This window comes from Balaenoptera physalus, assembly GCF_965194825.1.
Source record: "Balaenoptera physalus genome assembly, chromosome: 11".
Classification (NCBI taxonomy): Eukaryota; Metazoa; Chordata; class Mammalia; order Artiodactyla; family Balaenopteridae; genus Balaenoptera; species Balaenoptera physalus.
The window spans coordinates 40,342,279-40,359,812 of record NC_138896.1 but is presented as its reverse complement, the minus strand read 5'-3'; the positions used below and the strand labels follow the sequence as shown (position 1 = coordinate 40,359,812).

The window sequence follows — 17,534 nt, the reverse complement described above, 5'->3', positions numbered from 1 at the left end:
GAGTGTTAGGAAGACAGAGAAAAGAAGTTTAAGGCATGGTCTGTGAGAAGGAAAAAAATCCAGTTTTCTTCCTTCTTGAGTAGGGAAAAACCTAGTTCTTCCCTGCTGTGTGTTTCTTCCCTGGGAGTCTCCTTTACTACTCACACAGAATGCTTGACTTCTGGGACTTCCTTGGTGGCACAGAGGTTAAGAATCCGCCTGCCAATGCAGGGCACACGGGTTTGAGCCCTGGCCCGGGAAGAACCCACATGCTGCGGAGCAACCAAGCCCATGCGCCACAACTACTGAGCCTGTGCTCTAGAGCCCACGAGCCAGAACTACTGAGCCCGCTCGCCTAGAGCCCGTGCTCCGCAACAAGAGAAGCCACCGCAATGAGAAGCCCGTGCACCACAGTGAAGAGTAGCCCCCGCGCGCAGCAACTAAAGAAAGCCCGCGCGCAGCAACAAAGACCCAACACAGACCAAAAAAAAAAAAGAATGCTTGACTTCTAAGACTTCTGATTACCAAATGTGTGTGGGGTTTTCCACACCAAGCAAGTCTCTGCAACACCAGCTGGGTGTCCTACAATTTAACTCAATTTTGTCACTACCCGGAGAAAGTGTCTACCTGAAGATCCCACAGATTAAGGGCTCAGTCCTACAGGACTGTCCCTCTTCCCCTTCAGATGCCAGTCACAAGCCCAGGTGCTTCTGACCAACCACCTATAGATCGGCAGTTCCAATCACCCCCCTCCTTGGGTTCCATTAATTTGCCAGAGCAGCTCACAGAACTCAGGGAAACACTTGCTTACATTTACCAGTTTATTAAAGGATATAGATGAACAGCCAGATGAAGAGATACATACTGTGAGGTCAGGAAGGATCCTGAAGTGCAGGAGCTTCTGTTCCCATGGAGTTTGGGTACACCACCCTCCCAGTGGGGATGTGTTTGCTCACTGGAAGTTCACCGAACCCCACAGAGGCTTCATTACACAGGCATGATCAATCATTAACTCCATTTTCAGCTTATCTCCCTTCTCAAGAGAATGGGGGGCAGGGCTGAAAATTCCAAGCTTCTAATCATGGCTTGGTCTTTCCAGTGACCAGTCCTCATCCAGGAGCCATCCAGGTGCCCACCCAGAGTTGCCTCGTCAGAACAAACGACACTCCTATCACCCAGGAAATTACAAGAGTTTCAGGAGCCCTGTGTCAGGAACAGAGGTCAAAGACCAATACTAGAATAAGGGACACTCCTAGGGTTCTTGTCACTTAGGAAATTACAAGGGTTTTAGGAGCTCTATGCCAGGAACCGGGGACAGAGATCAATATATATTTTCTATTATCTCACAGCCTGTCTCAAGAGGAGCTGAAAAGCCACAATTCCACTCAGAATTCTACCTGCTCCCCATTCCACAGCTAGGGACAAAGGCACATGGCTAAAGTGAACAGCATCATATCATATTTAGGCTCATACATTACCTTGAGAAGGAAGGTACTATGCCTTAATCAACTCTGAGTAGTCTAAACAATGAGAGTTCAGAAATCAGCAAACCCAGTCTGACTCGGACGACTGCTGAGCTGCTTTTCAGGAGCTTGAAGGCAAGTAGCTTCCCCGTAACACACACAGCCCACTGCCAACACATCCCCAGCCTCGCAAGAACTGAACCTACACACGCGCGCGCGCACACACACACACACACACACCCCCACTCCATTCCCAGCAGTTCCCCACTCTAAAAGAATCCCTGGCACTTAAGGTAACCAAACCCTCAATAAAACTAGGTAAGTGTTGAAAAGTCATACATACTCGAGTGGCCTGGGTTCAAACACATTTCTAGGAAAAACTGGCAAGCCTTTGTTCTATTAAACAAAAAATGTCCTCCAACCTTTTATTAGCAATGCACTGCAGTACTAACTTTTATAAGCTAACTACCTGACTTGTGTGCAACAGCCTGCTACACACACACACACACACACACACACACACACACACACACACACAACCTCTGAAAGAAGAACTGAGGGTGAGAAACGGGGTGGCTAGAGAAGACGGGTGGGAAGATTCACCTTTCACTCCATATCCTTTGTATCTTTTGAATTTTGTAGTGTGTGCATATATATTACCTATTCAAGATAGTCTTTCTGAGTAAACTACCCTAAAAAGAGTGTAAAGAAACTTTAGGGTCTCTACTTCGGGTCCTTTCAGACTTATCTCTTGAAAAGATTACAGTACTTTATTTTATCTCCCCCTGGACATTACTTAAATACAGCTTTTTCTCATAAACTCTTTTACCATCCTATTCATTTTACACCTCATATTCAAAGGAAAGAAGGTGGTTTCACGGGATGTTACTGGTTTGTTTGCTGGCTGGCTTTGCAGGACGGGGTAAAGGAGAGCCAGGAAAACTGGAAAGGTGACAAGGCCCCACAGGATCTGGTTCCCTCCCACCTCTCTAACATCTCCAGCTATACTGGCTGGCTTCCAGTTTTTCCTCCTTCCCAAGCTCATTCTCCACTTGGGGCCTCTGTAATTGCTCTTCCCTCTACCTTGCCTTTCAGGGACCACCCAATCAAAATCTGCCAATTCCCCCCCTCCCCAATCTCAGTCACATCCTACACTTACTTTCTGCTCAGCACCCACCACTGCCTAAAATCATCAAGTTCACTGATATTTTTGCTCATTTACTGTCTCCTGGCATTTATATCAGATGCTTCACAAAAGCAATGACTTCCATTCCGCCTTGTTCATCACTGTGTCCCCAGAACAGTGTCCAACCTGGAAGTAGGCACTCAATAAAAGTCTGTAGAACAAATGAGTAAACGAATGCATGAATATAAGAATAAACACTTTTCCCTATTCAAAGGGTGAGGAAGCAAAGGCTTCAAGAAGGCTGGGAAAAACATTGTGAACACTCGAGCACCCATGTTACTTTAAGGCAGAAATTCTCAAACTGGATTCAAGAAGTTTTCTTGGGTGTTGAGAGGATTTTACTCAGAAACTCAGGTGCATATGTTTTATTACTAAATTTTAAGTTTGAACTTTATTTCCAAATTCAATTCTTTATTCTTCTTTTAACCACATAACATCTTATTATCTTTTTTGCCTATGATGGTTTCTTTGTTCTGTTTCCCGTTAACCACCATCAATCAAATGCTTTAGACTCAGCACCCATAAACTTTACATTGTGTTTCTTTTACTCTGACCTACATAAAGAACAAAGCAATAATGACAGGAAAATTTTATGAGCATCCCTAGCAACCTTCATCTTCAAATTAATTACTTTAATATTTACTAAACTTTAGAATCCAGATTTGACATACACTGTTGACTCTGAACCACTACCAACAAGTCATTAAAACAGTATCTACTACTTGATTGTAGTCTGTTGGTGCATTTATTTACTTATTAATAAAAGGTTCCAGGCTATGAGCAAAATGAATATCCTTTTCCCTCAGGTACTGCACCACTAGGGTTGGGGATCAGTACATTATATCAATTAGCCAACACAAATCCTGTGAGATGGCACAGACTCTCAAGTTCAGCATCTGAAAGAAATCCTAAATGTCCTATGATGGGACGATCCAATAAGATTCTGAAAGTATTTACAACCAAATACACACATACTTTCGATGGGCTGATACTCAAGATTATCAGACACCCTGTCACTAAGACTGGAAATAAGAAAAGAACTGGGAGACTTCTCTGAAACCTATATACCAACACATTATTGGGAGACACTAGCATTCAGTATATTTTGGTTACTTTCAGTTCCTCCACTAGACTGCAAGCTTCCTGAAAGTAGGGACTATGTGTTCATTCATTCACACAGTCAACAAATTATACTGAGCATCTACTACTGTTCTAAGCACTGAGGACACAGAAGTGAATAAAACAGACAAAAGAGATAAAAATTCCTATCCTCAGGGACTAGCTTGCATTCACTTGAGAGGAAACAGACAATATATAGATGAATACATAGTATGTCTTGATGGTGACATGTGCTGCCAAGAAAAAAAGCATAAGAGATGCACAATGGACTGGTGTTATCTTATACACGGTGATCATTAAAGACCTGTCTGATAAGGTGAAAATTAAACAAAGACCTCAAGTGAAGGAGCAAGACATGCAGATAATATGGGGGAGAAACAGCACAGAAGCCAGTGGGCTGGAAGAGAGGGATGAGTAAGAGGGAGAGTGGTGAGAGATGAGGTCAGAGCTATGGCACGGGACCAGACCATCCAGAGTGCTGAAGATCATGGTTAAGACTTTGGATTTACTGAGACAGAACACCACTGGAGCAGAGGAGTGACATGACCTGACTTCTGTGTCAGAAGAATCACTCCACCAGCTGTAGTAGTGAAGACTAGAGGGGTAAGGGCAGAAGGAGGGAGACAAGTTAGGAAGATAAAGCAATAATCCAGGCAAGAGGCAATAATGGGTTAGGCTAAAATAGTACAGTGGAGGGACTTCCCTGGCAGTTCAGTGGTTAGGACGCCACGCTTCCACTGCAGGCGGCACGGGTTCCATCCTTGGTTGAGGAACTAAGACCCCAGAAGACGTGCAGCCAAAAAAGAAAAAAGTGTGCTGAAGGAATGAATAACCAAATGCATTCTTGAACAAGAGCCCTTCCTTTTTGTACTATTTTATGAAAAAGAATATAGGCTGCTTCACACCCAGTATATACATAACACTCTGTTTATTGAGAAATGAGAATAACCCAAAAGCAAAAGATTAGAGCAAGGAGGGGAAAAGAAGGATGAAGGTTGCAGTACAATTTCAGACCAGAATTCACATCTTGGGAAGTAGGTAGAAAAGGAGGTAATGGGAAAAACATCTGACTAACCCGTATTTATTAGGCAGACACAAGGGAAAGGGGGTGTGTGTGTGTGTGTGCACGCGTGCGCACGCACGCACACAATGCCTCAGAAAAGGTTAAAGAAATGAGGATCAGAAATGTCCAGTCAGATGACTGGATCCATGCACACATGGTGATCCTAGAGCAATGTAATACTGTACACGATCAAGATATGCGGAAAAATGACTCCCCAACCAGCCTGGGATCCACTAGAAGCCCTTCATCATGGTTTTCGCCCCTGGGATTGCCACCTGAGCCTTACTCCCCACTCTTGAGCCCGGGGGAAGGTATAGTCGGCAGGGACGCCCTTCCACCTGCTCCTCTGGGGCATTTCTTTTTTTTTTTTTTTTTTTTTTTACTCCTGGGGCATTTTTACTGACACTCAGGCCACCAGAGACTCCACTCACTGAGGATCTTCAGCGTCAATCATCTTCTCATCCAACCTAGTGAGGTCAAGGATCTGAGAAAATGAGAACCAGGAGCTCCTGATGGAAAAGCTCAACAAGCAAAACTAAGACCTTTAAGGACAGTTTTGTCCTTTCCTTTTAAAAACAGTTTTAATGCACAGGGAAATCTAACTGAGATGATCCTATCAGTACTCACTTTTCTCCCTCAGTAAACACAGACCCCTTAGGAGCAACTTCAACTTTCCCAGGCACTGTGATGCCATCCAATGTATAGTCAGTATCACCAGCCTTTCTAAGAGTACTGCACATTGCTAGATACTCCAACTGTCTAAAATGCGTGTGTTACACTCCCCTACTCCCAGTCCAGGGAGGGCACACAGAGTACAAGCGATCCCACCCCTAGTATCTCTCACTTTCTGTAAGCACGGAGGCTCCAAAGAAGGAAAGGAATGGGGGAAGAGGGAAAATTTCACTGGAAGTGCTTTAGGAAGGCCCAAGGTGAATAACATGACAAAGATGAATGTCATATCACCCAACTTAGTTTCTACAAAGAAAAAAAAAACCTGGTACTTCCCTCGTGGCACAGTGGTTAAGACTCCGCACTCCCAATGCAGGGGGCCCGGGTTCGATTCCTGGTCCAGGAACTAGATCCCACATGCATGCCATGACTAAGAATTCACATGCCACAACTAAGGAGCCCACCTGCTGCAACTAAGACCCAACGCAACCAAATAAATAAATAAATATTTTTAAAAAAAAGAAAAACCTGAAAACATTCATGAAGTTATCTATGTGCAGAGTCCTTCTAGACTTTTAACACTCCCTCCCTCTCCATCTTTTTCAGTATACTAATCCATATTAATTGAGCAGCAATTTTTTTTAGTGACTTGAAATTATTCCAAAGCATTTGAAATACTTTTCACAAAACCATTCCAAAGCACTTGAAATACTTCTCACAAAACCATTCTTTTTGAACTCAATATCACCAGCTGACGTCATATTTAATTACACTGCATAACTACCATAACAAGTACAACGAACATAAACAGATATAGGGATAAATATAACTGACTCTTTGTAAGCACATGATTGGCTGGGAGGCCACATGCTCCGGGGCCTGTCAGGCCCAGCAGCTCACAGAGTAAAAGCAAGTGTTCAGGGCACCAAGTGGTTAAAACAGAGGTTGGGCAAGAGATTGTCCACAGTACTTCAGGTTCAAAGCACTGTAAGAAATGTTAGTTATCAGGATTGCCCCAACCTAAAGATATTAATTTATCAAAATGTGTCACCATAATTAGTAAAACGTCTAAGGAGGGGGATTTTCCTGCTGTTGATGCTTGCTTATCAACAGTAAAAGCAGCCAGAGGTTTAAAGGAAAGGGAACTCATTTTCATCATGTTGTTTAGTCTGTCCCACTAGCCTCTAAGCTCCCTCACTGTCTGTCTCCTTTTAACTGTATCACAGAACCTGACACTTGGTGAGTGCTCAAAAAACTTGCTCAGTAAACTTGCTGGATATGTTCACACACCCTAACCTGGATCAGTATTTCAGCTGCTATCACTGCTGGCCTATAAATAAAATTTTCTGGGGCTGGAAAAATGGAATGTTAGAAGGTTTGACTCATGGTCTGTTATCTGCTAATATTTTCCATCTCTTTTTCTTTATATTGTAAGTAGGTTTCCTGACATTGGTTAACTAAATTTATAAATCAGGGTCCTATTCATACTTACATTATTGTTGTATTAATGCTAATAGTATTCTGTAACCTATTCTATCTTGATTAAAGCCATTAGTGCTCATTAAAAAATAAAATTGGGTTGAATGTCCTATTGAGTTTGAATTTCACATTCCCACAAGTGTGGCAGTTAATACTTCCAGTTTCTAGCACTACTACTGAGAACACAAAAGTTCTCCGGGAACTAACAAATTACTTCCCTTCCAACACAATTATATAATCTGAGAATTGAATGGCACCCTAGAGATTATTTTGTGGTCCAAAATCCCTCCCAATTAAGAGTTCCAATCGATAACTACTCAACTTTTGGGGGCAGGGTGGGATGTAAATCTTTAAATCCCACATTACAGAATGCTGCACCTATACAGCATTCTGTATAGGAACACACAAAACAGCCTATACAATAGGCTCTTAACACATATTTGCTTAACTGAACAAATCTAAAATAGGTCCATTTCATTATTTTCTTATTCTTCCTAGGCTTTAGCTGTAACATCTACTGAATCTGAATGAAAGATCTGCATCAATCTTCTGCTCATTAACCAATGTTCAAAAAGAAATTCAGTAAACTCCATGATCAGTCAAATGTTTTAATACTGATGCTGCTTGTACCAGTACATAATAAAACTTTAACAGAAAATGGAAAATCAAGTCTTCATTACTTTGCTTATGATCTATAAAAGGTTTCCAACTTATCCAAAATACTCACATGTTCTCAATTTCTAGTATGATTTTTTTAAACAAAGTCTTGCATCATTCATACAAGTAAATTATACACCCTTCTACTTATAATTGGGGTGCTCACAGATTTAACCATAGTGTTATAGTAAGACATGTTATTATGCTAATTAGTTTTCCCTCCAGTTAACAGCCTGTCATCTCATCTGATTTCCCATAATATGATATGACAATGAAGAGAACAAAGCCTCTGGAGCAGTAAACATCGCCAATAATTTTACTTTACTCAAGCATATATTCCAAAACAAGTACATAATTTACAGCAAGGCCCTGCTTACCAGGCTATTACAATGCATCTGTTTTGAAGACTTCTACAATATATTCTAGGACACAAGTATACATTTCCAAATGCAGTTTCCTACTGTTTTGCTGAAAGGGAACACACAAAATCTTTCAACAGCACAATTACAGCGCTTTTAACTTTTTTTTTTTTTCAGGCAATAAATTCGCACTTCCTCCTAAATATCTTTGGACAGCAACTTCTGGCAACCCATCTGTGTCTTTCACCACAACTTCTTTTCATAACTAACGGGTCAAGTTCTTTTCTCCCCATTTCAACACGATGTACTGTACTTGTAGCCCTGCCACGATATCCCACTGCTGAATGCCGGAATACAGCATATTGAATTTCACTGTCCTTTATTGTTTCCAGTTTAACTGCCATTTTACCACCATACACACGAGAGAAACGCGTTCCCACAGGCATCTTATGAATTTCCAAAGCAGCTATTCTGTGAGGATTTACAAAACATTTGCCTTCTCTGAATTCCCTTTATCACCACAGAAACGGCTTTGAGAAGCTGAGATTTTTTTTAAGTACCCTATGCAAAAAGAAACTGATTCTAAGCATTTCTATTTTGCAAGCAAATTTAATCCTAAAGGCCTTCCTATAGGGCAGTGGAGGAATGTCAGGGCAAAGATCTTAAATACCGCTTTTGGCCTTCCCAATTAAAATGAAAAATTTTCAACACACAAAGATTATCTAATCAAATGTCCTTTCTTCTCAGGCTACACCCTAAGGGCTACCCAGAGCAGTGTAAAATAAACAACTGGCTTTGGCTTTTGCACAACGCCCTCAATCTTCCTAAGACTCCCCCACTCCGGCTCACAGACGCACATAATCCCTCGGCAAACCCCCAACCTGCCAATGAAGTGGACTCTTTCTCTGCCACAAAGGGCCGGCCTGCGCCTCGTGCACGGAGGCCTCTACACACATGTGCTGGGCTGACAAGTGCGGAGCTGCCCTTTCTGGATCCAAAGCTGCAGGCCTGGACCGAAAGCCATACGCTCTTCCCACCCACTGCCTTCTACCCGCCGCCACTCTCCCCAGTGACAGGCGGCCCGCTCCGAAGTGCCCCAGCCGCCAGCCCGGCCCATGCCGTATGGCCACGCTCAGACACACTTCCCCTCCGCCCACCGTCCTCTTTCCTTCCTCCTCTTCCTCGCCTCAGGAAATTCCGTCGGAACTTCATTGGGGCCGAGCGGAGCGGCCCAACCCGGGGCCCGGGCAAACCCTCTCCAGCCGCCGCGCCCCCCGCGCCTCGGCCCGAGGCGGCCACCGACCCCGGGGACCCCAGGCCCGCCCGGCCCGGCGCCTCACCTCCTCCTCACTCTCGCTACGGAAACATAGGCACGCGGCCCGCTTCTTGTAGCCGTCGCCGTCATAGGTGCGGGTCTGGTTCGACTTGAGCTTCATCATCCTCCGGGCCCGAGTTGGGGTGAGGTGCGGGTCGCGGGAGTCGAGGGTAGAGAGTCCGCTCCGGACGGCCGCGCGCGCACGCGCGCCCCCGGCTCGGCCAAGGGAAGCAGGGAAGAGGTGCCGCTTCTCCGCTACAGGGCTCCGCCGCTGGCCCGCCGCGGCCGCCTCATTCCCCCCGGCCCAGGCCCCGCGCCGTCGCCGCCGTCACGGCTGCCGTAGCCGCTGCCGCCACGGCCGCCGCCCCCCTGCCGCCGCCACCCCGGACGACGACTGCGTCGCCATCTTGGGCGCGCTGCGTCAGCGGCGTAAAGCCGCGCCGGCCTGCCGGACGGCCGCGCGCTCGCAGCGCAGGCCGCGTTCGGGAATCGCGCCCTCCCATTCCGCGCGGCGTAAACGAGTGTCTGGAATGAGAGGGCCGCGCGACTGGAGGTGGCCGCTACGCCAATAGCGTAGGGGTGGGGACGGTGAGGCGCGCTGGGAGACACCCGGGGGAAAAGGGATGCGGGCGCAGGGCCGCCCAGCTCCGCTGAGGAGGAGGAAGCGAGGATTTGCCCAGGGTCACGGCGCCCGGGCCTTGGCTTTGCCCATCCATTTGGGAGCGGGTGAGGGGGAAGGTCTAGAGGTAAAGGTGGGATGCAGTTAAACGCAACGGAGAGTGCAACCTGAGATGCCTGGATTAAGCACTGCAGGGAAACAGGGCGGGGGGTGGTGCATTGACATCCAGAAGCTCTGGACGTCTTATGGGCTGGGGCATGTAGTACATTGAAAGAACAGATGTTTATCCTGCATTCCTTTATTTGTGCAAAAAAGCAAATGCTTCCTCTTTAGATATACAGGAGGGCCAGAAAAGAGTGAGAGAGAGAGAGAGTGTGTGTGTGTGTGTGTGTGTGTGTACGTGTGTGTATGTGTACACACAATGCAAATCATAAGGCATCATCATTTTGGGCAGTAAAGGAGGAGGATATATTGTGGTGTCAAACAGATTCTCCAGGGAAGGATATACAGCCAGATGCCCTCCAGCAAGGAAAAGGGAGTATGACTTGTGAAAGTTCTCAGCAGCCCAGACCAAACCTAGTACCATGCCGATGCCCTGGACGTGCTGAAAATCATGTGCAGGATTTGTCTGTGAATTGCTTATTACCCTTTTTTGAATTTGCTTATATTTAGCATAGTCAAAAAAGATCAGGATTTGAAACCAAACAAACCTAGGTTGGAATCTCATTTACATAATTTATTTACCCCTGTAAAATAGAGATAATAAACTCATTTGGCACCTGGCACATAGTACTCACTCGATACATTGTAACTACAGGCATACCTCAATTTATTGTGCTTTGCTTTGTTTTTTACAAATTGAAGGTCTGTGGCAACCCTGCACTGAGCAACTTTTATCCAACTGCAATTTTTCCAACAGTATTTGCTCACTTCTTGTCTCTGTGTCACATTTTGGAAATTCTTGAAATATTTCAAACTTTTTCATTATCCTATGAGCAGTGATCTTTGAAGTTACTACCACAACTTGCTGAAGGCTCAGAAGATGGTTAGCATTTTCTAGTAATGAAGTATTTTAAAATTAAGATATATACTTTTTTTTAGACATAATGCTATCGCACACTTAATAGATTACAGTATAGTATAAACATATGCCATAGGAAACCAAAAATTCCTGTGACCTGCTTTATTGCAATATTTGCTTTATTGCATGGTCTGGAACTGAACCAGCAATATCTTCAAGGTATGCCTGTAATGTTATTGATATTTCACTAAGCCCTTGACACATAAGATATGGAATTTCAGTTAGTTTTAGTCAATCTTCATGTGACAGAATTCCCAAAATCTTGGTCATTTTGCTTGTCTTTCTAGCCTTCTCCTCTGCCATATGTCTCTAATTTAAAAAAAAGAAAGATAAAGCCAAAAGTTCTGATTGTAGAAATACTGTAACATGCCCACTGTCAAAAATTTGAAAAAAACATAGTATTTTTATTTTATTTTATTTATTTTTGGCTGCATTGGGTTTCTGTTACTGCATGCGGGCTTTCTCTGGTTGCACGTGGGCTTTCTCTAGTTGCGGCAAGCAGGGGCTACTCTTGGTTGCAGTGTGCAGGCTTCTCATTGCGGTGGCTTCTCTTGTTGCAGAGCACGGGCTCTAGGCGCGCAGGCTTCAGTAGTTGTGGCTCACGGGATCTAGAGCGCAGGCTCAGTAGTTGTGGCGCACAGGCTTAGTTGCTTCGTGGCATGTGGGATCTTCCCGGACCAGGGATCAAACCCATGTCCCCTGAATTGGCAGGCGGGTTCTTAACCACTGCACCACCAGGGAAGTCCCCATAGTATTTTTTTAATTAAAAAAAACTAACTTATGGGGGGGGGTGTGAGGGGAATGACACTTGACTTAAAAAAAAAAACCTAAATTATGGATATCTTTGAGCACATTCTGTAGAGATTTGTATCCTGCTTTTTTTCTGGTCTTTTCCATGTCATTAAGGGTTTTTTTTAAAAATACTATTTCTAATTACTACCCAGTAGTCCATCATAGGGATGAACCATCAATTTTACCATTTCCCTCCTGTTAGAAGCTTAGGTTGTATCCTCTGTTTCATTAGAGCAGCAACGAACATCCCTGTACGTAAATTCTTGTCTCTGACTCAGATAGTTCCTCAAGATAATTTCCCAGAGGCGGATAAGGGGGGTAGGAACACACTTATGGCTCTTGCTGCTTTTCGTCAAAGGCTTCCCAGAAAAGTTGTATGAGTACAATTACACCAGTGGCTAGACAGCTACCCATACCGTCCGTCACTTTCATAAGGTAGAGAGCAGAATTGCAAATGGCATTCCAGGTTTCAGCATACCAGAGTAAAGATAATAAGCAAGTTAAATTGTCACATCTTTGAAGGCAGGCACTGTGTCTCATTTACCTGGATACCTCCACCTCCTAGCACAGGGCTTTGTTCAAAATAAGAGCTCAGTAAATGTTGATTGACTAGATGGATGGAGGTTTTCTGTTGGTTTCTAATTCCTTCTCCACCTTTTGTGGGCCTCTTTAGTTGCAAGAACTCACTAGATCGCTCCCAGATCCCTTGCCTTAATAGTAATAATTACTTTTTCTTCATTCAGGAAACATTAACCAGGACTTCCCTGGTGGTGCAGTGGTTAAGAATCCTCCTGCCAATGCAGGGGACACAGGATCGAGCCCTGGTCCAGGAAGGTTCCACATGCCGCGGAGCAACTAAGCCTGTGTGCCACAACTACTGAGCCCTCACGCCACAACTACTGAAGCCTGTGCACCAGAGTCCGTGCTCTGCAACAAGAGAAGCCATTGCAATGAGAAGCTCACGCACCGTAATGAAGACCCAATGCAGCCAAAAATAAAATAAATTAAAATAAATTAATTTTTTTAAAAAAAGGAAACATTAACCAAAGAATTGCACCCTTTCCTGGAAGATAATGGGTAAATACTAGATTTAAATTCATAAAATAATTGTACTTATTAACATTATTCCAGTTAAATTCTTCTCTGAAAGTCCTATAAGAAAAAATTAATATGTAAAATGTTGCCTGTTTCCCTATGACCATAGTAAAGAGTAAGGTAACTCTTCAGGTGCCTAAGCCAGAAAGCTGGGAGTCAATATATCTCCTACCTTCCATCCCATTGATAAACTCCAATGCTTCTGCCTTCTGGACATCCTCAACCCCTTCCCTCTTTGCCCTCTGCCATTACTTCATTAGGACTCTCCCTCTTGCTTAAACAGTGTTCTTCTTGGCTCCCATCCAGCCCTGTTCAACCCCATTCACCCACTGCAGCAAGAGGAATCCTTCCCAAATGAAGATCTGAGTAAGTCATGGCCTTGATTAAACACCTACATTTGCAAGCCGCGCAGTGCGGCCAAAAAATAAACAAATAAAATAAGAAAATAAAAGTCTATTTTGGGGAATTCCTTGGTGGTCCAGTGGTTAGGATTCCATGCTTCCACTGCAGGGGACACGGGTTCTATCCCTGGTCGGGGAACTAAGATCCCTCAAGCCATGTGGCAAGGCCAAAAAAAAACAAACAAAAAAAGGAACACCTACAGTTGCTCCTCAGTGATTTGAAGAAGATAAAATCCAAATTCTACCAGGAAACACAAGACCCTGCAAGAGCTGGCCCCTGCCGACCTTACTCAATAGTCTAGTCATTCTGAACTACCTGTGGTTTCTTTTTTTTTTTTTGAACTAACTATGGTTTCTTGAACCTCCAGACAGCCTTGCAAGTCTTTGAACATGCTTCCTTGCTGTCTGGAGGACTCGTCTTCCAAGACCCTCACACATTCCATTGTTCCTCCACTCCCACCCAGAGACCAAATTATATTTATTTATATTCTTCAGAATGCAAGTTAAAAGCCCTCCTAACTGCCTTTATGCTTCCTACCGGCCTCGGTTTTTCCTGCTTTGTTACACTATTTGTCACATACTGTTGTCATTGTTTTCTTGCCAATCTCATATTTCAGATTTCTTGAAGGCAGGGTCTGTGTCTCACTTATCATTGCTTATCTTGCTCAGCAGTTATCCCAGGACCTGACACAGACACATCTCAAAAAAAAAAAAAAATTTGTTAATGGAAAAACAGCTGTTGCCCTTCTAGAACCTGACCTTTAGTAGAGAGCTCAATCACTTGCCCAGTATGGAATGAGACTCACCTGTCTATAGGAATATCCTCTATGACACACTTAAATCAGTCTTCTGAATGAAGATCACACAGCATTCTCCTGATTACACATTTTGGAGATCATCTGTAGCAACTTTTTAGAGCCAATCCTGGATGAAATGGCAAATAAAACACAGAAAACTGGTTTTCACAGGTTCCTTACTCCACCCTGCTCCCTTAACATGCCTCTCACTCCTCCCGCCTCCCAGGACTACCTTGTCCATCCCATTAAGTCCCCCAGGAGCACCTTCTGCTTCTGATCTTTGCTTTTGTATTTGTTACCTTTTGCTCCCCAAAACATAGTAGCTTAAAACATGAATCATTTCTAATTTTTCATGGTTTCTATGGGGTAAGACTCCTGGAGTGGCTTGGCTGAGTGGTTCTGGGGTGGTGTCTCTCATAAGGTTGCAGTCAGATGTTGGCTGGGGCTGCAGTCATCTGAAGGCGTGACTGGAGTAGGAGGATCCACTTCTTATTGGAAGTCCACATTTCTGTGTGGACTTCTCCATGGGGCTTCTTGAGCATCCTCATGCCATGGTGGCTGGATTCCTCCCAAAAAGAACAGTACAATATTCCAAGACTGAACTGCAATGCCTTCTATGACCTAGCCTTGAAAGTCACACTTTATCGGTTCCATAGCTTTCTACTGATCACGTAAGTCAGCCTGACTCAATGTGGGAGGGGGTTACACAAAGGCACGAATAGCAGGATGCAAGGATCATTGGAGGCCATATGAGAAGCTACCTACCACACCTTTCATAAAAGTTGCCTGACCTGTGATTCATTCATTCATTGCCCATATGTCCTAGACAGTATACTTAACAGAGGGAAAGGAGATAATTCTTGAGAAGTGGCTACCCTTCCTTAGGTGATAATGGGTGGTAATAGATTTAAATCAAATAAATTAATCCTAACAAATATGTCATTCTACTAAAAATGTTCAATTTTCCAAAAGTCCTGTAGGGTAAAGCTCTAATAAATATATTTCAAGTTCCACAGCAGGCCTGAGGGTAAAGTTTTTAATAGAGCTAGGGAATCAAACATGCTTACTCATCCCTTCCATGGGGCTAGTCACAAGTTTTGGCCCATTACCTCAATGTGGTTCTAGCCCTTCTCACCTGACGAGGATTTTTTTCCTGTCTGCTTCAGAAATGGAATACCATCAGAGATAGAGACATTTCAAGAAAACCTAACAATTGGGACTTTCCTGGTGGTCCAGTGGTTAAGACTCTGCCCTTCCACTGCAGGGGGCACGGGTTCAATCCCTGGTCAGGGAAGTAAGATCCCTCATGTCACAGGGCAAGTAAGCCTGCACGCCACAACTACAGAGCCCTTGCACCACAACTGGAGAGGAGCCCACATGCTGCAACAGAAGATCCTGCATGCCGCAACTAAGACCCGACGCAGCCAAAAGTAAATAAATAAATAAATAAATAAATATTTTTTAAAAATTAGCATCAAAAAAACCCCCAAAAAACCAGACATCATCAAAATTTAAAACTTCTTCTTGTCAAAGGACATCATTAAGAAAATTAATAGACAAGACATCATATATAAAAAACAAATGACTGGTATCCAAGATGTATTTTTATATTTACAGAAATCAACAATAAAACAAAAAACACCCCAATTTTAAAAAATGGAAAATATAATTGAACAGATGCTTCACAAAATAAGACAAAAATGCCCAACAAGCACATAGAAAAACGTTTAAGATCATTGTTATTAGGTAACTATAAATTAAAACTACAATGAGATACAATGTCACACTCATTAGAATGAATAAAATCAAAAAAACTTACAACAGCAAATGCTGACTATGCTGTGGAGCAAATGAAACTCTGATACAATGGTTGTGTGCTGGTTGTACAATGAAACACCACTCCAAAGAACCTTTTGGAAAATTCGTATTAAGTTAGGCAGATCTAGCCTATGACCCAGCAATTCCACTCCTAGGCATTTACCCAACAGAAGTTAAGACAAATGTTCACAAAAACTTAACAAAAGAATGTTTACGACAGCCTTATTCATAATAACCCCAAGCTGGAAGTTGCCCAAATGGCAAAAGGAAAATAGATGAATAATGGTGTATTTGTGCAATGGAATACTACTCAACAATAAAATAAATTACTGATACGTGCAACAATATGGATAAATTCCAAAAACATTATAAGTGAAAGAAGCTAGTCATTTTGAAAAGTGTATATTATAGAAATACAGTTCTATAAAATCTAAATACAGACCAAACAAATCTGTGGTGATAGTAATCTGATAGTGGTTGTAGGAACACCGGGGAAGGAACTGGCTGGAAAAGGGCAGGAAAAAACATCCCGGGGGGATAAAAATGTTTTATCTCCTGTTTGAGGCAGTGATTATATAGGAGTATGCAATTGTCAAAACTCAATGAACTGAATATCTAAAATCTGTGCATTTTTATTGTATATTCTTTACGTTTTAATTTAAAGGGCTAAAAATCAATGATTTTTAATATTCTAGAAGAAAACAATTAGAAAATAAAATTTAAAAGAACAATTCCATTTAAAATACCATTAGAATACTCAGGAATAAATTTAACAAAAGATTTTGCACTAAAAATTACAAAAAGTTGAGACAGATTGAAGAAAATCTAAATGAGTGGAGAGATATACCATGTTAATGGACTGAGAGACTTGAGCGTGTTAAGAAGTTAATTCTCCCCAAATTGATCTGTATATTCAAAGCAATCCCAATCAAAGTCATGTCCATGTTGTAATTCCTAGAATCTATGAATACATCACCTTTCACAGAAAAGGGGACTTTGCAGATGTGATTAAGTTAAGGATCTTGAGATGGGGATATTAACCTGCATTAGCTGGGTGGGCCCAATGTAATCATACGGGTCCTTATAAGGGAAAGAGGGAGACAGGAGAGTCAGAGACAGACAAAAAGATGTGATGACAGAAGTAGAGGTCAGAGGGAGACAAATTTAAAGATGCTGGCTTTAAGATGTTGGAAGGGAACTTCCCTGGTGGCACAGTGGTTAAGAATCCGCCTGCCAATGCAGGGGACACGGGTTCGATTCCTGGTCAGGGAAGATCCCAAACGCCGTGGAGCTACTGAGCTTGTGCACCACAACTACTGAAGCCCGAGCACTCTAGGGCCTGCGTGCCACAACTACTGAAGCCCATGTGCCTAGAGCCCGTGCTCTGCAACAAGAGAAGCCACCGCAATAAGAAGCCTGTGCACCACAACGAAGAGTAGGCCCTGCTCGCCACAACTAGAGAAAGCCCGCGCGCAGCAATGAAGACCCAACACAGCCAAAAATAAATTTAAAAATTAAAAAAAAAAAAAAGATGTTGGAAGGGGTCATGGAATGCAGGTAGCTTCCAGAAGCTGGAGAAGGCAAGAAAACAGATTCTCCCCAAAGCAGCAAGAGGAACACAGCCCTGCTGACCCATTTAGGA

The 17,534-nt window shown here is 43.3% G+C and overlaps 1 protein-coding gene across 2 annotated transcripts in view; it reads right to left on the bottom strand.

The window, feature by feature from the left end:
* Positions 1-9,708, bottom strand: part of NUDT3 (nudix hydrolase 3) — a 117,395-nt gene extending 107,687 nt beyond the window's left edge. The window contains exon 1 of one of the 2 annotated variants that reach the window (XM_082415077.1): positions 9,315-9,708. In XM_082415077.1, coding sequence (XP_082271203.1) covers positions 9,315-9,413 — 99 coding nt within the window. In that variant the 5' untranslated portion in view covers positions 9,414-9,708. The remainder of the gene's footprint in view (positions 1-9,314) is intronic. The other variant, XM_082415078.1, reaches the window with a different exon arrangement.
* Positions 9,709-17,534: the final 7,826 nt, after the last annotated feature.